At 42.7% G+C, this 25,353-nt stretch overlaps 1 protein-coding gene across 5 annotated transcripts; it reads right to left on the reverse strand.

Annotated features, from left to right (window-relative positions):
* Nucleotides 1–583: 583 nt before the first annotated feature.
* Nucleotides 584–24,147, reverse strand: PATZ1 (POZ/BTB and AT hook containing zinc finger 1). 5 transcript variants are annotated; one of them, XM_048964238.1, is made up of 7 exons: nucleotides 22,865–24,147; nucleotides 20,501–20,564; nucleotides 17,104–17,175; nucleotides 15,784–15,828; nucleotides 14,587–14,758; nucleotides 9,119–9,256; nucleotides 584–7,666 (listed from the first exon to the last, which is right to left on the reverse strand). In XM_048964238.1, exons 1-7 carry the CDS (start codon nucleotides 24,142–24,144, stop codon nucleotides 7,251–7,253), a joined length of 2,187 nt encoding a protein of 728 aa, XP_048820195.1. In that variant the 5' UTR covers nucleotides 24,145–24,147; the 3' UTR covers nucleotides 584–7,250. The 5 variants fall into 5 exon arrangements, with proteins under 5 accessions (XP_048820195.1, XP_048820194.1, XP_048820196.1 ...); XM_048964237.1 differs by having other exon boundaries at nucleotides 584–7,669; XM_048964239.1 differs by lacking the exon at nucleotides 15,784–15,828 and having other exon boundaries at nucleotides 584–7,669.
* Nucleotides 24,148–25,353: the final 1,206 nt, after the last annotated feature.

The raw sequence follows: 25,353 nt of genomic DNA on the forward strand, positions 1-25,353 counted from the left end.
TTTGTTGCTGTGGTCTCAAGTTTGTCGTTCTCTTAGAAAATTAGGGTTCAAACTGGCAAAACCACAAGGAGGCTAAAGGAGTAGAAAGGAACAAAGGATTAATAAAGTTTCATCCCATACTTTGCTAGTCTTTAAAATATGACAGTGTTGAGTTGGAACACTGCATTTGACTGATGACCCAGCACCTGAAATAGGCAGGTGAAAAACCCTGTATGTTTTTCACTATCTTATCTTCCACATACTGAGTAAGGACAACCCCAAGTTTCATACAGATAGTTGCTACTCCATCCACATATGCTAAAAATATGAAAGAAATTTCATCACAAAGACCCAGAGAAAGAACTTCCTGGTCAAAAGAAGACCATCTGACACACAGTGTTGCAACCTGCCTATAACATTACCTGTTTCCATGTGGAGATCTGCCAAGGCAGAAACTGTCTCTGGAAAGAGGAAGATTCAGAGATACGAGAAATACAGGCTGTCTCTGGATACTCACGATATCTGCTCTCCATCTCCAGGAAATGAATGCATGCAGCCTGCAGAGTTTAATTCTCTTTTGGTTTATTACTATTTAAAAACCAGTTTTTGCATCCCCTTCTACAGAGGCTTCACCTTCCAACAGAACATACAAAAAAATACACACAATAGAAAAAAAAAAAAGATAGGTAGGTAAGTTGCTTTATACAAACAGGTCCCTAAGAACCCAAAAGGCTAAAACAGGCTCGGTTTCAATAGAAGCAGGCCCATAAATAGGCAAGAAACTTCATTCAAGTAGGGAAAGAGTCATCCATCCTCACCTAAGATCCTTTCTTGCTCACACTGAAGATAATGGGAGGATTCCCAACAACTTCAGTAGAAGCAGGATTGAGATTCATCAGAGCCAATGGCAAACTTTTCTGCTCCTTCCCTTCCAAGGCACTGTCTTGTCCACACTGCATGCAGCCAGGGAAAAATGCCAGTCTTCCTGGCTCATCCCCACACTCGTGTTTCAGTTGTTTGCTCTACAGGACATCTGAGAACAGCCTTTTATTTTCTCTTACACTGTGTATTAACACTAATTGCTGCAAACTTTCAGATTACAACAGTACTGAAGAGAAATTCTGATCCCAAGAGCAAGGCTTGGTTGATTATTTAAGAGCCAGCAGTCAGTCTGACAAATTTGCAGAGGGCATGTAGAAGTTGCCTGGAGAAGGCACCAGTTTGTAGACACAGCAGCCAAAAAGCTATTAGCGGGAGTGAGATTGATTTATTACAGAAGCACTTACCCACACTCGCTATGTGGCTGCAGGAAGCTCGAGAGCATTTATAGCTGCCGGTGGCTGTTTGAAGTGACCCCATGGTCCACACGGAACCCAGGAGCTAGGAGGGAGTCACTGAGACACCAGTTACCTCCTTCCTTCGGCACATCTCAGCTCAGAGCACTTCCCAGTCTCCAAAACTGCAGTACAAGTAGAGAAGCCACCCAGGAAAAGCTTCATTCACATAAACCCTGAGAGCAGATCAATAACACCAGGCAGTCTTTATATTTATTTAGATATTTCACTTTTTGGGAAGAACGTAGCTGGATGCTTAACTTTGCATCGTGCCTGGAGTCAGTGGGGCCAAATGTTTGTAGCAGTTAAGTAGCACTATTGTGCAGGACAGTTTGGCACTTGAATCATTCTTACTCAAGGTTATCATCATCTCATTTTTCATATGGGAACTAAACACAGGAAGAGGCCAGAGATGACATAAGGTGTTAATTCTTTACAAAGAGGCAGTCATTACCCACTACCACAGAGCAAACAACTGTGGTTTTCCACTAGCATGCTTTAGCCATTACAGCCATCCCCACAACTCCTTATAGCCAGGGTTCTTGCTCCTGTTCTGCAGGACTTCGTAGTTATGTCACAATATTTTTTTTTTTTTGTTCTATTTAGCCAAATAGTTCTCCAGTCTGTTTTACAGGTAGCACTGTTAATCTGTAGAACTGTGTGGATCTGAACAGGTACACACACTGGCAAAGGAATGTATGGGGATGAAACTATCAAGGGAGCAGGCAGAAATACATTCTGCCAAAGCTGTTGCTGCTGCTGATTCTGCAACAGTAAAGAGTGGCTTCAGGCTGCAGCCCAGCCACTGCCTCCCTCTGTCCAAGGCTCAGTGCTCCTAAACACACAGCTTTCTTAAAGGGACACAGAGCAGCAGACTGGGCTGAAAGCCACATCTGTTCCCAAAGGCTCATTCACAACGGCTGAAGGTTCTCAGTTAGAAAAGCACCTACAGGATAAAAAGCCAGGCTCAATCAGGAGGCAGGGGCATCTTCCACAATCTGCTTTCTTTTTCAAATGTTTCCTTTCTCTTTTCTTTTCTTTTTTTTTTTCTTTTTTTCCCTCTTTGCTCATTTGTTTTGTCTCTTGGGTTGGAAGTGAGAGCATAAGCTCAGAGATTCAATGTGAGCTTATGTTCTATTCAATTAAAACTCATGTACTGTGCCCATGCAAAAGGTGAATGGTATAAAGCTGGCTTAATTTACATTAAGATATTCATAATGCTGTTAAGATATATTCATAATGCTGAAAAAGCCAATGTGTTCCATGGTTTTGTTTGGCACTCGCTCTCAGAGTTTCTGCCACCCTGAACCATCACAAATATTTCTGTTTATGTGGATGATACAGAAAAGCCTTTCCTGTTTCATACATAAAATTTTGATAGTTGTGTTTTCCTTTGTCCATTCATCTCTCATGAAACCCACAGAAAGCTCTTGCTTTCCATCTGTTCTTCCAACACTGAAGTCTGGAGTTCCTTTGAAATTTACTTTGGCATCTACTTCCTCAAGCAAGCACCTTAAAAAAAATTAAGCTGGAAGTGGGACCCCACTTCAGACTCAGGACAAAAATTCAAATATTGAATTCTAGGAACAAAGATTTCGGGAAAACAAAACAAAACAAAAACAAGACACTAAAGCTACAACAGAGCCTACAAAATCTAGGTTAGATTTCATACTATCAATTCCATTAGTTGAGTTAGGTAGACATTCAGTTACACAGCTTTTCTATTCAAGTCAAGTCATTCCTTACTGCTGATAGCAGGTAAGGGAGAAACAATAATTTCAGAGAATACTTGGGAAATAACAAACATTCCCTTAGTCACTGGCACTCAAATGGGTCTAAAACTGTGACTGGGCATTTGCAATTATTCAGAAGATAGGAATGAAGACCAACTCCTCACCATCCTACAGTTCTAGGTTTAAAAAACCAAAACAAACAAAAAAAGACCCTCTCCCCATAATACTTTGAGCTATGATAGTTAAGGCACTGGATTGAGAGAAGGAAAATCTGAGTTCAGTTTCTGGTTCTGCTATTAATTTCCCACATTATCATGGGCAAATCACTTAAGATTGAGAGCTCACATGCCGTCACATTGCCATGCATCAGATAAGTCACACCAGTCAGTTTGCAGACACCTAGCATGTGGCAAATGCAAGGTGACATGACTTCATGTAATTCGGTATTGAATAAACTCATATTATATATAAATATATTATATATAAATATATAATATATTGATACATAATATATACATACATATAATACATTATATATATATCATATATATATAAACCTGGCACTTGTGGTGGACATAACTTACTTTAGGCAAAAAGAAAAGCCTAGTGATAAGTCTGAGCCCCTGCGTTCAACACAACATTTAAGCATGCAGTTAAGAGTTTCAACTCTGTTTCATTCATTCACTTATGAAATGCTCACATCTATTCCTACCTTGTCTATCATTAATATCTAGATTATAAAGGTTTGAAGATATTCTCATACCTAATACAGAAGGGTCTGAACCACAGTTGAGGGGTTTAAGGACTCCCATAATACAAAGAAGTACTACTAATCTGATTATCAGAATTTGTATTAACTGAAGTTCCTTCCTTTGCAGAGCAGTGCACTGACTTCAACATTGGACTGCAGTCCTAGCAAATAACAAAAAAGATAGTTATCATCTATACACTGACATGTTAAAAATGTAATAGAAACAATCTCAGTGAGGTTGCAGCTTGAAGCAATTTGAGTATTTCCTTTTGAACCCTGAACTGATGAAGCTGAGTTTCTGTTTGGATCTCTTTTATGATCTATAAGCAGCAGACACTCCCCAAAGGGTAGAATTTGCACATAAGTTCCTATTTAGAACTGAATAATATGCCTCCAAAACAGGAGAGAGCTCTGAAAGTCCATTTCTGCTGAAGATGTTAGTACTTGTCTGCACTAATCTGCACGTTGGTGAAAATCTTTTCCATTTACACTAGAATTGTCATTTCAGGATTGTTACTGCCTAATTGCTTCCTTGTTCACTAGACTGAGAATTAAATAGCTTTCATTCAGTTCACTCCTGACAACTTAGTAAGCATTTGCTTTGACGAGCAAAACGCACCGTGTTCTAGGAGGTTTCCTTTGTAGCTTAAGGCTTTTCATTAGTTTCATCAGGCCAAAATTTGTAGCTTTCAGAATGAAATTCCAATGCGCGTGGTGCCAAAATTCAACTCACCAATAACAGTAAAGTCAGTGGAACTAAAACTAGGATAAAAATAACCTGTATTCTGGAAATGGATTTTATGACTACCCCGTGTTCTCCAAGAGCTGGGAACACTGAGGACACAAACTTCGTGTATCTTTCAGAGCACAGCCTCAGTTCTACAGAAATCTTCCCCACAGCTCACTGCTCATTACTGAACACTGGCTACCTGCAAGTCAGCATGACTGCACTTACATTTGTTAATTCCAAGGAATTGTTATGCTGAGTGGAAAGCCTGCTCTATCTTGAATTGCTTGGCAGCTTACAGGGTTGTCTCAACATAATCCAGATTTTGTTACTTTCTAGAAACGTCCTGTTTCTACTTGTCAAATAAGCTCATCAGTACACCTTTGTTTAAAGGGGTTTTTGCTGGTTTTTTTGCTTTTCTTTCCCTTTTAGATGAGACTCACACCTGTTCCAGGGATTCTGGGGGAAGATGACTGGAGAAGAGCGTGTCATTCAATCTTCCAACCCAGATTAATAGCAAAATGTCAAGTCCATATTTGCATGAAATATGCAAATTTAGAAAGCGCTGGTTCTATAAGGAGAAAGTCTTTGATTATTCAACCTCAGTTTAAAATACTCAAGAGCAAGCTTAAAAAAGGAGCTTCCTATAAGAGAGAAGCTGCTGGTTCTAAATCAGTAGAGTTTAGAATGGCATCCTAAAACCTTTAACCTTACAAAGGGCTCCACTTCAAACACAAAACCAAAATAGGACTGTATCCCACAAGGTCTTGTTTTAGCTGCTCAGTTTGGACTGGGAGCACTTGGGCAATGCAGAGTGCCACCAGAGCCCTTTGTGGCTACCTTCTTATTTCATATAAACACACCTCTTAGAGAGGATGTAGATCCTGGTCTGCAGTGGTTTATCCTGAACCAGCACTGCATGCATGATGGGGACAACCATTATTTCACAGAGTGCAAGTTTGGTGTGGAACTTGGGCTCTTCAAAGTGGCCTTTCTAGAAACATTCAGTGCATACATAGGAGCTTGATTTGCCAAATCGCTCCTTAAACCTCTGCTCATTACCCCTCACAGCAATTAGGTGATGTAGAAAAAACTTCTCACATACAGGAAATCAAGAAGTTAATTCAATGATTATGCTGTTGTCTATGCAACTTTGACCATCAATAGCAGAACCATGATTAGAACTCAGGAGTATTCCTAGCTCATAACCCTGTGTTTAGTTGATTACATAACATTTATATCTGGATTTGCTACATAAAGAACTTGAAAAAATTACACGGGAAGAGGGAGGACCAAGAAAGGACACTATTTCTGCTCAAGTGGCATATTCAGATTAAACAGAACTTCAAACAGCCTAGAAACCCTGCTTCTTCGCCTTCTGTAATCAATTCTTTTTCAGAGATCTACTGTTCACATTCTCTTATAGTAGAAACCTTTCTTGGCAAATAAATGAACAAGCCTGGCTTTTGCAAACCTGACTAAAGGTAGATCAGGAAAGCAAGACTGTAGCCAAAAAGTCCAGGTCACTGAGAGTGCAGTACAATGGAGAGGGATTAACACCATATTTACTGGTTCTCATTCGCACACCTTTTGGACAGGTGGCTAAATTGTTCAAAAACCAGACCAAACAAGGGGATGTAAAGTAACATACTAACTTCTTTAATAGAGTCCAATCCAATTAAATCAAAACCACTCTGTGAACCCCTGGGTTTATTCACACTAAACAAGTCAGTGGTACATCGTGTTAACCCGATAGCTGATTGCGTTTGTACCGGCACCAGGTCCCACATGAAAAATGAGCACCAGTCAACCAGACTGCAATGGTATTTTTTCCATTTTCTTTTCCCCCATAAAACTATTTCTTTCATAGACTTAAAAACAACCAACTAGCCAAGTTATTAATTATGGTACACCTAAAAAAAAAAAAAAGAATACTAACCCTAATGTGACTGCTGCTTTAAGAGTGCTCTGTGTCTCGCCTTAGACTGGCTTTTCAGTAGCAATTCACTACAACAGGTCCTAAAATAATAATAATAGAGAATTAAAAACCCGACAGCAAGTTTAATGGTTAAAAATAACAAAAACAACCTGTTCTGAATGGTGATTTTACTCAGCAGTTATGTCCTGCTGCAGCACTCACAGCCTCACAAATGGTAGAAGGGGTTCAAATTCTCTCACCTTCTTTATTTTCTTCTTGTTTGTTTTTAAAAGGACAACTGCATTGTAATCTGCTAGGTACCATGGGACATTTTTCTTAACGTTATGTTCAGTCAATAATGGGACTGTTTTCAAAACTTACTGTGTTTTCCTGGGGTGGGTTAGGGAAGATAGGAAGAAGAGAGAAAACAGAATACAGCTCCTTGTAGCTGTAGCTCCCACGTGCCTTGGTTACTATGACTGTCTCTAATTCTCAGATCAGTGCTCGTTTTTTATTCTAGAAGATCATGATGAAACACTGGCTGCAACTTTTATAGCTCCACTTGGTGTTTTAAATCACGTCTCCTAACCAAGGTCACCATCTTCTGTAAATCATCAGCTAAGAAGCATTTTTTCCCTCTCCCTAGTGAAGGTTTAAAGGTGGGGTAGGGCATGAGACAAAGAGGGAAGCTAAAATGAATTTAAAAAAAAATTGCAGCTATAGAACCAAATTTCATTATTTCCTCTTTCATTCACAGCATCTTATCATTATAGCCAGACTGCTGCTTTGCTTTAAGGTCAGACTGATCTCATTTTCCCTCTGGCCCCATCGGTTGCTGGTCGACCTCTGGATCCACAAGGGATGATGCAAATGCTGACTGGACGATCTGAAACCCAAATGACTCCAGAAGAGACATGTTCTGTTGGGGTGAAAAGGGGGATCCCAGAGCAGGACCAAGGTCCCCCAATGGGCCACCAAGGGCCCTGACGTGAACTTTCTGTATGTGTTTGTTCAGATAAGACTTTGATCTGAAAAAGCTGCCGCATTCAGGGCAAGGGTACTTCTTCTCTGCCTCCGTCTCCATTTTGTTTTTGCTGACTGCCATGTCACACGAGAAGGAGCCATTGGTGCTCTGTTTCTCAGGAGTCTTGAGGTCACTGGTGTCAGAGAGATCTCCATATGAATCGGAACTTTCAATCGGGTCCGAATGTGAACATTTCTGTCCTTCTATGGGAAAAAGAAAAAAGTTTTCAGAAACTCATCTGCCAAAGTACTTCTTTAACATGCACTCAAATAGCTTACACTGTTTATCACCTGATTCAGTAATGCCTGTCATGGTGGAATGATTCACATGTAACACTAAAATTCCCCAAATTCTGAAGCCTTCAAGCACAGATCCTCTACAAACCAAAGGGCTGCTATCAGAGCAACATCCAAGTTTTCATAATGGACTTGTAGTACTGAATGCATCTATTACGTGTCTCTGGGTTTTGAATCCAAAAAGATTATATCTCAGGCACTGCAGAAGCATAGATCTGACTGAGTTTTCAACCATACAAGTCACTCTCCACACTTCTGAAATATGGTTGATACTTTGAGCCTAGAAATCTGATCTAAGACTATTGAAAGATGTAAAGAAATCTGGAGATATTTTACTCATTCACTCAACAAAGCAGCAGTGAGTTACTGATGTTTCAGAGGTGCAACTCCATTTAACCTCGAGAAGCTGTTTTTTAAAAGTTAAGCACAGCACTGTTAGAATTGAACTTTATTATCTGGAGTTGATCCATCCTTAAGCAGCGTAGTGAAAAACAGGAATTTACGACACTATTTTAAGCCATTTGGATGCATATCCTGGCAAAGTCATCAGCATGTCTGGAGTGTTCCTCACTCTCCTTTGGCAATATGTCAAGAAAGTTTGTCCACACTTTTTGCTCAGTTTATTTGAATGAGCGTGGGAAAACGAGACATACTCCCTAAACAAGTGTCTGAATACAAATAAGCTGTATCAACTATTAACTCTGAAAGACCAAAGACCCACTTGGCACCACCCAAAAGACAGATTTGCTCGGGACTCAGTATTATGAACCAAGCAGGATATGCATGAAATCAATACAGCACTGAGCTGGAGTAAATCTCTTGTTAAATCAGCACACCACCCAGAACCAAAGGGCTTCTGTAGTAACTCTGCAGGGACTTCAATAGCAAAAAAAAAAACAACAACAAAAAACCCACAACTGGAGCTTTCCATTGGCACAGACTTTGTTTAACCCAGCATGCTGTTTTTTCCTGGGCAAGAAAACAACCATGGTTTCATGGTTGCATTCTCGGGCTCTCTCTCTGCCTTCACTAGAAATCAGAAGCATGGTTTGGTTGACACAGGATTCAAGTGTAGTGGACTATGGACTTGCCAAGGATCTGCAGCTCTCGGGTAAAATGCAAACACTGCTCCAAGGTCAAGATGAACTAACACAGCTTTTCCCCAGACTTATTAAATCACCTAAGTGATGACAAATGTTGCATGCTATGTGATTTCTCTGCATGTTCCTCAGATTCTTCCCAGTATCTTTCCTGTCCTTCCTCCCTCCTTCCCTTCCCTTTCTCATGCCCAGCCCAACATCCCACAACACCAGGTTCTGCACAGAGAAGCAAGGTACAGGGCAGGAAGTCTCTTGCCTTTGATGCCATAGGTTCTGACGCAGTGGAATGCTGCTCCCCCATTCGGGATGGACTCCTGGTGCCTGGAGACCTGGGGAAGGGGAACACCGTGGTGGGTTTTAACATGGACCTTTAAGTAGGAGGCAGAGGAGAAACCTAAACAAGATAAAAGGAGATGAGATCCTACCATCAGCAAAGACACACATCTGTCTTCCCTGTTCCTTACATCTTTTTCTTGCTCTTATTCCCTACTTACAAGGTTACCATTATACCAGCTTGATTTCTGGTTACCTACAACATGTTCAAGTACATCCCTAGACATAATCAAACAATGCACACAATATATATCTTTCATTAGACATCATTTGCTTATTGGAGGTCATGATGAAAGATCAACAGCCTCCTTGAGAAACAAATCCTATACAACCCTAGCAGGAGACATGACACAAAAAGGCACCCACATATCTTCACCTTTTTTTATTTAATTTAAAATTCTTTTTATACTTTGCGAGACATTTCAGAGTATTTTACTTTTGCAGTTAAGACCTGAAGGAGTACAATTTAGTAACACAGCTCTTCAGAATTTACTTTGCCTTCCCTTAGTTTCCAGCATCTATAGTCACTCCTAGAAGACAGAAAGCTGAACCTTTTCAGACTTCAAGAAACACAGTTTTGTTGTATAGTAATTTTCGAAGACTATTTTCCCCATTCAGCTCATCCTGAGTTTTAAAGACCATACTGAAAGTCATATTTTGTCTGCAGTTAACAGAAAAATATATATATCAAAATGAAATCTCAACATTTCTATTAGCTGCTTAGACCACGAAAATTAAAAACACATATTTAAAACAGTTCTAAATAAAAGAGTTCTAAATAAAACATTGTTTTAAATTTGCTCATGTGCTACTTTTTCTATTTCTTAACTCTCACAAATAAGAACTTTTTCTTTAATGTAATAAATTACCTAACAAATACTTTGAAACATTTTAAAATTCAGATTTTAATAAACTTGTAGGTAGTTCTAGAAGCATTTGGACCATACATGAGGCACGTGGAGGACAGAGTTCTGGACACTTTTTATGCAGGTAAGCCCACCAATAACCATGTTATAACACTTTCATGTTGGAAACATTTTCCTTTAAGAACAGACAGCAAACCACACGTTCCACAGTCACAGAGCTCCAGGTTCCTCTTCTGCAAACAGGCAACCTGAGACTTGGATTAATTCTTTTTAAACCAATACAGCATTTGCAGCACCAGCCCTTGAAACAGAACTTTCATATCAGTGCTTCAGTTTATGACCAGACATACCATCATACAGCCACTTTTATAGTGACGCAACTGCACTGACATTTGCTGAGATATAATAATAATATATTAGGATAGATGCAAAATCAATGCTGGCTCACATGTTGGGTGCTGAATGCAATAATAAATAAGGAGAATTCCCTCTGCCTACCCAACAGAATAGTCACTGCACAGCCACGATCAAAGACTGTTCAGCAGTTAAGAATTACATGCACAGGACATGCAGAGCAAAACAGAACTCCACAGCAACTTGCTGGACAAAAAAGGGGCAGGGAGCTGAGAATGAACAAGAGATAATTGCTGCAGATCCCTGAGTTGAAAATGAAAGTAAGGAAAATATATAAGATACAGCAAGAAAACCATAACAGAAGAAATTGCGAACAAAAATTGGAATCATCTCGGAAAAATCATCCAGGGAGCAAATGTAAGGGGATTTCCTTCTGAAGTAAGGCAAGCCTTATGCTCAGGCACAAAACGCTGCACTAATGTGTCACTGGGCTGCAAGAGAATCTGTTTTTCCAACAAAAATGAAAAACACACTGCAGACACGGATAGAACTGGTGTGTGACTGCTAGAGAAAAGGACCAATGTCCAGGGGTAACGGTGATACGTGCAACTCAAGGTGTTTCCCTTATTTCCTACATGTCTAATGACTGCATGCATGCTGAGATGAGTTTCTGTAGCAACACATTAAAATCCTCCTGCTAACCATTAACAAAGGACAACACAGTTATTCAGTGTGTTTCTATACTACAACTGACACAGGGAAATCTAGAGTTGTAATCTCTGCTATACAGTCATTTTTCTGAACTCTGCAATTCTATTTGTAGAATACATTGTTTTATATAATGAAAGCTGCCTGCAAAGTGTGTTAGCTCCCCTTTCTGTACTTGGCAGATGAACATGTGAGTCATCAGCTTCTATCAAGGCAGGAAGAATGCCAGCTACTTCATAAGAAGCTGTTTGAAATGAGATTTTTTTGGCTTTATTCTATTTTTTTCTGAAGCACTCAGTACTGCTTTTTGGTTTTTTTTCCCATTAGGCCTTAATTAGGAATAGCTGTCCTAGGAAGATGGGGGTGAATTCACAATCAATAATCCTTTACTTTTTAAAATCTCTTTAAAAACAAGACCAAGCTAATGCAGAGCACAAAGTGGCAGTACGTTTCAAATAGAAGTATTTATTGCTTTACCCATACACAGCTCACAGCTTTGTGGAGCAGATTATTTCTTCACTCCAGACTAATCAACATTAAAAACATGCACTAAAAAAATCCCAATGTTCCTTCTTTCTCAGGTAACATCCACAGGGAGACAAGTACAGAAGTAGCTGTAGGATGCTCCTTTTTCAAAAATTCTGATTTGGACTTAGCCAGAACATTTGGAGAATGCTTCTAGCTTCAGTCAGCTTAGTCAGCTCTGTATCCAGCATTAAAAATACAGAAATTCACTTTATTCTAAAAATAATAATCTAACTTGTGATTAGAACATGCACTCATCCCCAAACTCCTCTGATTTCTGTGGAGCAAACAATGCCTGTGTCTGAACTAGAATGTGGCTGTTCCAACTTGAACCTGACAACAAAGCATCAGCTTCAGACTTTCTGAAGTCATGAAGCTTGAAGTTCTTTGAAAAACCCTCACAAGCAAATGAAGTTCCTAGGAAGGGTAAGAGGATATTATGTAACAACTAAGCAGGAGCAAGGCTTCTGGATTTAAACTGATTTTAAAAGTCTTTAAAAGTGAGGATTAAGTTTCCATAAGCACATTTTCCATTACTTTTTAAAAACAAAACAAATCACTAAATCTCAGAAAAGAACACTGCACAGCTCCCTTGATTAGAGAAGATTTAATTGCTTACATAATTACTCTAAGCAAAAAGACCCTCAGATGGTAATTTTTGGACATTATAGTGTCACTTTGGTAAAGTACATAAAATTAGCAAAAGGGCACATGAGTGACATAGTAAACAACTGCAGCCACTTTCAGTCAGACACTGAGATTCTTTTCTCCTAAACCCACCATGCCTTTAGGAGAACACAAGACACTTGATTAACTTCTACAGAAAAGCCTTCAGCCTGAAGGGATGAAGTGAGGATTCTGAGTTGGTATTTCCCACTCTGATTTTGACACTAGGATGAGTTCAGCAGTACAAGTCACCTTTTTATCCACTTCTTTTATTGCTTTTTTTGGTGGGCCAGCATCCTACTTCCCTTTACAAGCAGCTCTTAACATTTTTCATCATCTTGCTTGACAATTATTATATCCAGCACTTCAGTTCTAATTAAAAAACACAGCAGCACATCAGCAGGAGGAAGGATAAAACTGCATTGTAGCTCTAGCAGCCACAGCTGGGGGCAGCATGCAGCTTCTGACTGTGCCAATGCCCATCAAATAGAGGTTTCCAATGCATACATTTTCCACTGTACTTCTGTACGTCTTCAGCCTCTACAATTTAAGATATCTATTTTAAACAGTGAACATTCTAATTTGATTCTAGAAAGCTCTGGATTAAAAAAATCTCAATATCATGGATCATAAAACAGTAATCAAAATTCATGGCATGTAACAATGCCCATAATACAGTTGGTTGACAAGGCCAGTCTATAATTTCCCTTCCCTATGAATTTTAACACAAGATAAATATTTAGCAACAATTCAACAGTTTTGTTACGGTTTGTAAGTGCTGATGTATAATGGAATTCACAGCAACACATTTGCAGTACATAAACCATAAGAACAAAGTAGCAGCGAATAGTTTGCTGTACAAAACCCCTCTATTTTACTTAAATTCCTACTGTATATCTAGGCCTGTAAGATGTGAATACTCCATTTAACCACTTCATTGTTTAATCACCAGATCTGTCTTTGTCATGCTGGCTTAATGGTAAAGGAGCCGCAGTGACATCTGGTGGTAGTTGAGTTGAAACTCAAGTTTATAAGCCCTGGAAACGTGACAATTTCTCCCAACCTACACGTGTTTGTTTAGCACCGTGTACCCCTGAGGGAGAGCAGGACAGCACCTTGCATAGCATCCAGAGTGTTGTTACAACAGGAAGAACAGAACAAGCTTAAGCAGCGTTTCAGAAGAGAGGCCTTTATCTGAAGAGGAAGCCAGAATCTGAAGATTTTCAACACAGATACCATATCTAGTCAAAACGTTAGTGTCATTTTCAGGACCTAACATATGGCTACAGCACTGGAGACACCTCCCTCACAAGCCAATGTCTCTCATTACTCACCATCTCCTCATCATCTCAAACCTCCTACAGCCCTCTCATTATTCAACACAATTCTCTCACAAGATTTGATTTCATCTCCCTTAAAATAGGAATGGGAGCACACATTACCAAAAAACACCTCATCAGAAAAAAGAGATCCCCAAACACAGCAGCAGCGTGTTGCCATACTCACTAGGTTTGTACACGAGTGTGAGCCAGCAATACATTCTGAAGCTGACTATTAATCATTCAAAGAAATGCAAGCAAACAGGTATTAGCAAGTCTAAATTATTTTTTCTTCTTTCCAAAGTTTGCCCAGCTTGCCTGACATCCCGCAAAGCCTAAGTCTACAACTGTCTCTCCAACTTGGCAGTACTAAAAACAGATGGAAAAAGTTGAAAAGCTGTATTTACACAAATAAAAGTAAAGCACATTTTTAGTGCTTTACTCTCTTTAAGAGACTTGTTTCAGAAATATATATTAATACAAAGCAATTTCTTGGGAGAAGTGGGAGAAGCAGTTTGACTCTACTGCTGCACCCAGAGCTGAACAAGATAATAAAATGTACATTCTTTATGTACAGTATATAATTCTCAACTTCATGTGTATCTCAAATATTCTTCTTCCAGACTGTACACAGGAACCACCCAAAAATGTGCATGATGAACAAGGCAATGTATCATGGTTATTTGGTAGTAATCTGGATACTTAGCAAATAAAATTCTTTAAATTGTCTAAGAATAAACTGCTTCAGACTCAAAGTTCTTTAGGAACTATTAACTATGTAAGAGCAGACCAATGGCACCACCAGTTTCAAAGTTAAGAATTCAATAAGGAAAGCAAAGAATATGTACACATATATGGTATTTATATGCCTCCTGTTGCAGTCACACAGCCTTACAGCTTCCTTCGAGCATTCTCCCAGCCCACTGAAATGAAAAAAGTTGTTTCTTCATTACCTCGGTTACAGATAGTGCAGAAATTGCTTGGTCCTTCACTGTGTTTCTTCAAATGATCTGCCATATATGCTGCCCGCAAGTACTTCCCACACACCTGGCACGGAACTTTGTCTTCATGACACGCTAGGTGTGAGCGCAGTCGATCACGCGTGGCAAAGGAAGCATTACAAGTCTGCAGGTACAACGAGAACCATGTGACTCAACAGCCCTGCTACAAGCACCGACACTGTCAAATCTATTTAGCATTCTTTAGAGTAAATACCTCAGACCCTGCATGTACAGATCACATGATACACAAGCCTTTTCCCCACACTTAACAGTTCAGACCACCCACATATCACACAAGATGTGGTTACTACTTGAAAGAATTAAGAAAGCAAGAAAACAGCTCTAACGTACTACAGATAATAATACTTCAATATAGATTAGAGTTCTAAGGCCTTAGCTCCTCACTGAGCAAGAAGATATTAATACCAAGAAATATTTAATAACAGAAGTAGCATTACAGTAAATTCTGCCACTTCACTGAGCCATTAACATCACTTCAGACCACTCAAAATGTCCTCTTTGACATTTTCCTAAATTTTGTCCTCTGATACAATCTGACTTGTACAGAGGATTTCTCCTTTGGACTAAGAAGACACATAATAAAGCATCAGAGAATTGCCTGGGATGAAAAAAACAAGACAGTAAAAGAGCCAACCTGGTACCCCCAGCAGCAGTGCAGACAAAGTGCAGAAGAGAAGCCTCAGAAGTGAGCAGGTATCAAAACAACTGCATAGCAGTGTAGTCTGTTTAAAACTTACCCCTGATCAAGCTATCATATCTCACTTATTACCATGAAACAAGCTTGATCTGCCATGAGATAATATTGGTTCTACGTGCCCACTTCTCAGAGGTAATCTGTATGACAGATGAGAGACAGTTCCCTCCCATGTTCATAATCACAGCAAGTGGCAGCTGTGCAGACTATGTATATGCCTACTACAACAGCCTGTCAGTTCTGAAAGGCTTGCTGTATTTCTAGCGTGAAGGAAAATAGTAAACCATCAGTAACACACTGTACAAGTTATTATTGTCCAAAACCACTGCTCAGAAGTGCAAGAAGGGAAACAAAAACAGGTATGTGTTAGAATGACCAGACCAAGTGGGCAACAGTGACATCCCAGAGTGCACAGTGTTTGGTTTATACCACACCTTCATGTAAAATAATGCAGGTTTAAGTTGTACAACCAGAGTCCCCTAAGAAATAATAGAAGAAAATTGAGTGACTTGGGAACTGGATACATTCTGTCATTTCAAGTATCAGGGTGCAGTTAAACAGCTCCTTCACCGGAGATAGGCTTGTTAAATTAACAATCTTAGTAAAACTACAAAATTACAACTTCAGATAAACGAAATCGATAAATACAGGTAAGGGTAACCTACACAATTTTGTGTAATTTAGTGAATCAACAGCTTGACCTACAAAACACTACAGGCAGCTGAAAAGTACCTATCCATTTCAACAGGCTTCGGTTCATCTGACCCTGTGAGATGCTTAAGTAAATAAATTCCCATGGAGCTTAGGCTACTCGGCAGCAAGCACAAGACTTAGCACCTCACCGGATCAGGACTTAATGTACTTAAAAAAGCAACAGTAAAATTATCTGAATTTCCATGAGACACAGAGTTTAGCTAAGCTCACCAGACAAAGAATCATAAATCATAAGCAGTGAAGATTAAGAGGCAAATTCTTAAAAATGAAAACTTTCTCTATTTGAAATCTCAGGACACAGCGCTGAGCAAAAGAGGTGCAGCTTTCTCTTACTTAAATGTTATTTGAGGTAAACGCTCAGTTAAGTTAGGATTCCAGCTCTGATGCTAATCAATCTGTTGGATATCAACTAAAAGTATATAACCAGATAATCAGGGATGACAGCCAAAAGACCCATCATCAATTACTCTAGCAATATTGAGCCACAATGAGTGTCCATACAAAAGCATTGGGAGTGCATTAGTTTACAAAGCAGACCAGAGACAAACCACATAAATACACGGACGCCAGAAGTAAAATTGTATCTGTCCCACACTGAAATGACCAAGTTGAAAGCTTAGAGAAAGGCAATATAATCGTTTATGTGTTGCTGCTGAGTTTTGTAAAGTTCACCTTTGGATAAGCTGTATAGCAAACACATCTGTGAAGAAGCTTTGAAAAAATAATCAGTCCAGTGGAGAAAGCAAGAACCAGTTTAGCTGAATCATAACGATGGGAGATAGGACTATAATTAAGGAAAACCCCAAAGTTAATATTCAAATAGTTAATATTTATAAAAGTATAGAGCAAAAAAAAAAAAAAAAAGCAAAAAGTTTTATTTTATAAAAGATGTGAAGTGCTAAACGAGTACTAAGGATTTATCATTAATTGTTAATCATAGAAGAAAACTCCAGTGCTCTCCTATCAAACATTGCAAAGGTATATAAAGAGACCAAAAAGAATATATATATAAAGTTTAAAAAACATTGTTGAAGAAATACCTCTTGAAGTTTCAACTTTTCTATGGCTGTGGATGTCTCTGAGCTTATTCCATGGTGGCTGCCATTTTCCTGCTAATAGGCAGGAAGTAAGAGAAATTAGGACAGGAAGAAACTCATTCTGCATTGAAATCAATGGGAAAAGCACTGGACTTGGGATGCCAATTTTAGGTTTATTTAAATAGATATCTTTCTTTAACAAAAGCTCTGCTTTAACTTAACCTGTATTTTTCTCTTTTTTTTTTTTAACTTCAGTTGCCAGAGGAACAACCTTTCTCTTGTCTCACAGAAGGAACAAACTTCTTGTTCCTCCCCTTTTTTACTTCTTGTCCACAGAACCGCAGCCTAACTTCTATACCAATCACACTCAAAAACCAACAATACATCCTTACGTCTTCCCATGGTGAGCCAGCAAACCGACCTGTCCCTTATGGCCATAGCACTGACTTACCCCTTCTCCTTTATCTGGAACTCAAATGTAAGTTCAAAGAAAGAAAAAAACAGAAACACAAAAAAGAAAAAAAGAATCATCAGTGCAACAATACAAGGGAGATATAGCCAGAGTGCTACTTGGTGTCTGGTCTGGACACCAGTGCAACTTCTTGGATCAGTTTCCTGAGATGCCCTGGTCTGTGGAGGTCCTGCCCTTTTTGCATCTATTTTAACAAAAAAGCTGGAATCAGGTCTGTGTGTGGCGTGGGTGCTACAAGGGCTGGAAGTTAGGAGAGTTTTTCAAAGGTCTGTGAAGCCCAACTATTACTGCAGGGAGACTGAGCGCAGGACTGTGTGCCGAGCACACTAAGCTGTAGCTGTTGCAGTCACATTCAGCTTACAACCATCCTGCTTCTCATAGTTTCATTTTATTTGTTTTAAAGTTGGGTTGACACCCTCCTTCGTTTTGTAGTCCAAAATATACCATGATGCCATACAAACAAAACATTAGATATCCACTGGTGTGTAAAGATACACAAGGGTTCAGGGAAACAGCCAGTGGATTTTGTTTAAATTACAGCATCAATTACTTCCAAGAACGTCAATAGGACAGAGGATTCTGAAAGGCTTTTCTGTTTACCTAAAGAATACTCTTTTGCTGTAAACATTAACAAAGCATGACAATAACAGGAATTTTCAACAGGAACTCGACAGATTCAAAAAGGATGCTCAATACTGCTTGGCCTACTCTCACAGGGGCTGGCTTGCCAAATGAAACCAATGAAAATGAGAATGAAAATCTGGAAAAAAGCAAGCCAATATTAAGCTATTTTCCTTATTAGTGGCCAGGTACTCTGCTCTGATACATGTCACAGAACAAAAGTGTTCCTGGTCATGAGATAACCAGAAGGAGAACTTTATCAATTTATGTACGAGCTTTTAGATTCGAAACAATTTTCAGTGCATGGCATCCCTTTGTATGGTTTGTATAACATATCAAAATCCAGGCATACTCAAGGTTTTCTTCATTTGACAGCATATTGTTAAGTCTTTTTTCAAAGACACACAGCAGCTCTTTAACAAACATTCTACACGTTGTTTAAGATTAATGAATTATTAACTTTGCAGAGTTAAGCATTCAAAAATGAAGAACAAATCAAGCTTGAAATGACAATCTCAATTCTGCCTTCGTGTTTGTAATCTGTAGATTCTAGCTTCTAACTGAAATAAACAATGCATATAATGTCACAGGGCTTTAAACAGCAAATACATAATGAGAAAGACAGTTCTTAGAAATGCTATCACAGAATACATGTGTGCAAGGAGATAAGAGTTGAGCTTGGCTGCACAATCTTAGTTTCTGTACTTCTTGACTTTCCAGCTCTTAGTGTATCCTCTGATTCACACTTGCACAGTTTATATTTAGTCCTCTTAAATTGATACGAAAACTATTAAGTATCAGCTGGTAAAGGACAGTTCAAGCTCCTCAGTGTTATTCATCAATTGCATATATTCAGTAACCTTGATATCAACTAGCAAAAGAATCAAGAGCTTCTGGTTACGTTGAGACCTAGGTATTACTTTCACACCTGCAAACAAACATATGCTTAGGGACAGCATTTTCAGTTATCTTCAGTTTATCCACTCAGACCCCTTGCTATCCATCCCCAAAGTGTGAGATCTTTTTTGCAAGCACAATTTTCCAATTTATATGAATCTTTCCAATTTATATGATACCCCTGAATCATCTTAGTAAGTTCAAACCAATCTAAGGTTTTTATAAAGTAAAGAGCAAAATCACCATGAAGGCTCTATGGCCTAATTTACAAAGGTGCTGAGCTCCTGCAGTCTTTACTGAGGGCAACAGAAACCTTTAGATGGCTCTATACTTCCAAAAATCTGTTTAAAGGATTATTAAAACTACAAAAAGCTTTCAAAAATCTCACAGTTTGGAGGAGACATAGCAAAGGCGTGTCAAGAGGTGGAAATAAGTGCAGATGAGGAGGCAGCAATCATGTGGGATTGATGAGGTTTGTAAAACATTAAAAACTTCAGAAGGAAAAAAAATCTAACTTTTCTGTCTTCAAAGAAAATGAAGTGATCATGCTCAATCTTTCTTAAAATAAATAGATAACCAAGCCTTTCTTCAGAGAACAACCATGCAGACTGCTAGCCCAACAAATGTCTTAGAAGTTTGCCTAACCAATTTGTGAAGACAGTGGGTGATAATGGAAGCTGGTTCTCAACTTTGGTTTTAATTAACACTTCCAGGCACCTTTTAAATCTCTACAGAAATGAATTACAAAATATCTTTCTTGATTTGTTCATTCAAACCTCAATGAATGATTAATTTACTGTAAATATATGTATATGCATATACTACTTTGTGACATCATATTACAAAGATACTGAAAGAATACTGTGCCCATATTATCTATGTTCTCACTGGGAGGAAAAAAAAAAAAGCTTCCAATTTTGCTCAGTGCAATGTTCTGAATGCTATGTGATAAAAAGAGCACCCTGGCAAGTGACAATAATTTATGATTTTTATTTGAAATTATTCTAAAAACAACAAACCAAGTCAACATTGGAGCCTTCTGTTGGTAACTGCAACAGAGTGGGAAAGAGGAGGGTGGGAAAAAGAGGGCGTTCTCTGTGACATTGGCTTAAGTTCTGTGAGTGGGTAAGAGATCTGGGGAGGGTCAGCAGCAGGGAAGAACAGTGGAGCAGTAGGGAAGAACACGGTGCAGAAGCAAAGGGAAGCAGGAGGACCAGAGCAGCAAAGGGACTGGAGGACAGGAGGAATGTTAAGCAGCTATGGTGGTGGAACGCCTACTTCCAAGTACTGATCCAATTCACACACAGGTGGTATTTTTTTGGATACTTTGTAATTCTCTGCACATTTACAAATCTAACACCTTAAAATAAAGATAACCCATATGGCAGTGTAAGCCCCGCCAGCTCCTACCTGACACTTGTGAGGTCTCTCTGAGGTATGCACCTGTTTGATGTGTCCATTCAAGTGGTCTGGCCTTCAAAGAAAATACACATATGCACACTTGTAACAAATACTAAAAGTAAATGTCCAATTTTAACAAAAAAAAAAAAAAAAAAAAAAAAAAAAAAGACAATCCCTGTGGTGGATCTATTACAGATGTTGTGACATTTAACTTTCCAAGACCCAGATCACCAACAAGTGGGACTCTACTTTAAGTACTCTCTCCAACTTGCTAAAAGAGCAGCATTTTTCTTGCGAAGAAGCTCTGACTGAACAAACAAAGCAAACAGGAAATACAAGCTACAATTTTCAAACCTGCAGGTCCCCTTCCAAACTGTTCAGACCTTGACCATCAGGGTGGTTGGGTTTACTGTTGCCAAATATTTGAAAATCAGCCCCTTCTGATTTATGTCCCAAACATAAATGTAAGAAGCCAACTTTAAGCACCTTTGTGCAAAAAGACTGACTCTACACTCTGTTGCTGTCACTTTCTCCATCAGCAAGACAAAAAAAAAAAACAAAACAACCAAAACTGTCCTAACTCACAACGTTGTGGAGAGACTGTTAATCCAAATAAAGTGCTCTGAAGGTCCCAACTAGAAGGTGCAATGGAAGAGCAAATTATTACTGGAAAAAGTTAGACCACTCTTTGCAATTGGTAAAGCCTACTTTGAGAAGACTGAATAGCTGCAGATTTTCCTGATGGGAGTTTCTCTTAGTGGGAAGAAAGCTTTTCATTGTATGAGCCCAAAACTGCTTGGAAACAAGTTCTCCACCCTCTCCTCCCCCAGCTCTCCAGCTGCGCCAATGGGAGCGCGCAGGGTGGAATTCACGCACTGCGGACAGCAGAGCCCGAGCTGTGCTGCTGGAGCCGGCGCTGCGGTGGGCTGGGGCCGTGCAACCAGACAGACAGACGGACCGGGGTCCTCCCAGGTGCTGCCAGCCTGGCGGCCGCGCTGCTGCACTACTCGCTGGAGGAAAGGGCACTAAAGTCGGGCATCACGCTTCCAGCTTTCCTCTGACAGCTCCTGTAACTGAATACTGCATCTTAAGAAAGGTTCTCTACTTTCCATGCTTCGATTTTAAAAAGACAGATAGATCTTTTTGTGGTTTATTTTCTTAACGGTGTACCTGCTTGCTCACGTTTTAAGTCACTGGAAACAAGGAGAACTCAACACGTATTTTTCACCTCCCCTTGTTGACAAAAATCTCTCATACAGCAACAGTAAATTTTTAATCTTGAACAAAAATGATAAAAATTGGCAGTGATCACACATAGCGCTGTGGTAAAAAGCATAATTTGCTTTTAGCTCACATTTTCAGTTTATGACTTCTCATCACTAAATTTGCAGTCCTGAACAAGGAGCGTCCCCCTAATTATTGCTGATTTTAAAAAACGGGAAAAAGAAGAAATCTGTGTTGCCTTAATTTCTGCCAGGAACAAAAAGCTCTACTCTACCAACAGGAGAGCTAGCAGGCACACACTTCCCACGTGTACAGCTGGGAAAACTCTACCCCTGTCAGCTTTTGATTCATTGTCCTGTGTCAGATCCCTCTCTCCTGCTGAGTCAACAACTGCAGACAGAAGCAGAGTGCAGCTACAAGGGGAACACGGCATGGATGCACCCCCCACCCCCCAAGCTCCTAGCCTCAAACTTATATTAACTCCCACAAACAGTGACAACAAAAAAAGCAGCAACATTAAATGCACAGATCTTACGTATGTTGCAGGGCAGAAACAGGATCCCCTTCAGAAGGATGTAAACCCAAAGGACACAAAGATCATGTATTAAAAGATACTTGATGCTGCAGCCTTTGAAATCTCACCTCTTCCTTCACATTTGGGTGATAAAAAACATTACGAACTAAGAGAAATGAAGGGAAGTTAAGAAAAAAGAAAATTTAAAATGGATACGAGAAAAATCATAAACTTGAGATGTACTAATATTTTGCACTTCAACAGCACCTTCCAACTACCTACAAATCAGGAGTCTCCAGACACTACAGTGAGACAGGCAGCTACTAGGGAGACCCACTTGTCAGAACTGTCATCTGAGGGAGGGACTGCCTGATGTGTACGTGGGTCTGGGACAGAGCTGGGGATGTTTACCCAGGAGCCAACTGACTCCCGGATCTGTGTCTTAATTACTCTTAGATCCTTTTGAGAGACTCAGTACAGCCTCCCAGCGGAAATGATGAAAGTCTCATTTCTCGAGACATTTTAAATTGGAACAGCCAAACTACCCTATGTACAAATTGTTCTGGTTTCCCAAGGGATGGGAAAGACAACTTCCTAGGTCTCTGTGTCTACAATCCTTGGAAGTTCTCTCTTACCTGGAAAAGCCTTTCCCGCAGCTCTGGCAGATGTAGGGCTTTCCCACTGAGCCATCGTGGGATCGAACATGATAGGACATCCTGTCTTTCCGCTTGAACCGTAACCCACACACTGGACAAGAGTAAGGCTTCTCACCAGAGTGCGACAGCTTGTGCCGATTCAGGTGGTACACGTCCCGAAAGATCTTGCCACAGATGTCACATGCCACCTGTTTCCTTGTCCTGCTTCTTTTTCTGGGCGCATCGGGGTCGTCCTGGCCAGGGATGCCATTTTCACCCAGTCTGGGGGGTGGGATGTCTATGTAACCCAGCTGCAAGCTCGTCACCCCATGCTGAGCCTCGTGCTGACGAAGCCGATTGGCATCAGTGAAAACCTTTCCGCAGAGGCCACATGGCAGGATGCCAGCCTCCCGCAGTCCACCCGGGGCCCCGAACATCATGGAGTCCAAGAGGTTGGCTTTACGGGGACGGCCTCTGCCCCGCTTGGTACCTAAGGTGGGGGCACTAGCAGCAACATTCTGGAAGGGTGAGGCCAGCAGCGGTGGGGAGAGGGGTCCTGCCACCATGGGCAGGCGGTCCACACCCTGCAGCACAGGCAGGGAGGACTGTGCCGCGGTGAGCGCAGCCCGCGTGGCCTCGTCTTCGGGCATGCCTGCAATGCCATTGCCATTGGGCGCCAACGTGGCACCGTTGGTCATGTCGAGAGGGAAGCCGAGGTCAGCGGCCCCCGGGCGGAACAGCATGATGTCAGGGCGCGTGGGGGGCACGAGGATCTGCACGTTGGACTGCTTGATGACCTCCTGGCAGATGTCGATGACAGAGCGCATCAGCAGGAACTTGGCGGCCGTCATGAGCTCCGGGAAGCTCTCCAGCCGCACCACGATGCGCGAGGTATAGGCGAAGTCCAGGATGTCCCCGAAAACCTTGGAGCTGATGGTGTGCATCTCCAGCTCCCGCCCCCCCCCGGGGGACCCGCCGCCTGCCGCCGAAGCTCCGCCGGCCGCCGCCGCCTCCGCCGAGCCCCCTTCTCCACCGCCGGCCGCTCCGTCGCCCGGCTGAGCGCTGAACACCGACTCGAAGTACTCGCTGCAGGCTGCCAGCACCGCCCGGTGCGCCGGGAAGCTCTCGTCGCCCACACGCAGGAGCACGTCGCAGAAGCGGCCGCCGTTCTTGCGCTGCTGGTTGAGGCTGTGCAGCATGTCGGCGCTGTGCCGGCTCACCTGGTACGTGTAGCAGCCCGACGAGGGGCCGCAGGCGGCGGCCTCGCTCACCCGCTCCATGGGGCTGCGCCGCCCCGCTGGCGCCCGCAGGGGGCGCGCGCTCTCACGCCCGGCGGCGCGCGCCGCCTCCTGCTCCCCGCCCCTGTCCGGGCCGACGGCGGCGGCGCGCGCTGCGCTCCCTGCACAGCGCGAAGGGATGGCGGGGGGGGGCGAGACAAAAGGCTCGGGCGGCGGAGGGGCGCGCGCCGCGCGGGGCCGCCGCGGCCGCCGGCGCGGAAGCTCCGCCCGGGTCCGGCCGCCACGAGGCGCTGCGGCCGCGGAGGCCGCCGCGGGAAGGGGCGTGCGCGGCGCGGCGGCGGCGAGCGGGGAGGGAGGGGGCTCGGGCGGCCGCGGCTCCGGGCTGCCGGCTCCGTCCGTCCCTGTGTGTTTGGAGCGGAGGAAAGATGGCAGCGGCTGCACTTCCTCTTGCACTTTCACCCCTGGGGGGAGGAGAAGGAGGGGGCGATACCACCCCCCCTACAAAAATCCAGCGGGGGCCCCCCGGCCTCTGCTCCCCGACCGAGCGCCGCCGCCGCCGGCCCCGCGCCGGGCCCCGCCCGCTTCGCCGCACCCTCACCACCGGCGCCGCAAACTTTCCTCTCTCCTTCGGTCGAGAAGCCCCCCACCCTATTCGCGGAGACCCCCCCCTCCGGCCGCTCGGGCTCCCCCTGCCCCCCCGCTTCCTGCCCCCCTCCCTCCCCGCATCCGCCAATGCACGAGCAGCCAGCGCCAGCAGGCCGGCCCCCACCCCGCCCGCCCGCGGGGCCGGGGGCTGCAGCCTCCCCCTTCCCCGGCGCCTCTCCTCCAATGCCGAGCCGGCAGCCGGGCCCCCACCGCGACGCGGGGGGGCCGCGTTCGCCCCCTCCCCCAAATATCCGGGCCGCGCTCGCCCCCCGGGCCCCCTCCCACCGGGGAGAGGAGGGGCCGGGGGTGGGGGCGGTGGGGGTGCTACGGGCGGCCTCCCCCTCCCCGGACCGATGAGAACCCGCCCGTAGCCGCAGAGCCGCGCGGCGGCCCCCCCCTCCCCCGCTCGCCCCACAGCCGCTCCGTGAGGGGCCGGGGGCTGCGGGGCGGCCCGACCTCCCGCCGCGCCCTCGTTGCCCTCGCGCTCCCTGTACCGGGACCCGCTCCCGGCACGACCTGGGGCAGGGAAGGGGCCGGAGGCGATCCCCGCGCTGCAGAAATGCCCCTCTCGGAGGGACCCGCGCTGGGGGCCGAGCCCCGCTCTGC

The sequence above is a fragment of the Lagopus muta genome, chromosome 17 (assembly GCF_023343835.1).
Source record: "Lagopus muta isolate bLagMut1 chromosome 17, bLagMut1 primary, whole genome shotgun sequence".
In the NCBI taxonomy this organism is placed as follows: Eukaryota; Metazoa; Chordata; class Aves; order Galliformes; family Phasianidae; genus Lagopus; species Lagopus muta.

What these genes read in the sequence shown, in the direction of transcription:
- PATZ1 (XM_048964237.1), bottom strand. Translation starts at nt 24,144, where the DNA reads ATGGAGCGGGTGAGCGAGGCCGCCGCCTGCGGCCCCTCGTCGGGCTGC. An exon ending in AGAGACCTCACAAGTGTCAG is followed by an intron (nt 17,176 to 20,500) that starts GTAGGAGCTGGC and finishes CCTGCCTATTAG; the next exon opens with CAGGAAAATGGCAGCCACCA. An exon ending in CAGAACCTATGGCATCAAAG is followed by an intron (nt 7,670 to 9,118) that starts GCAAGAGACTTC and finishes TTTTTCCCATAG; the next exon opens with AAGGACAGAAATGTTCACAT.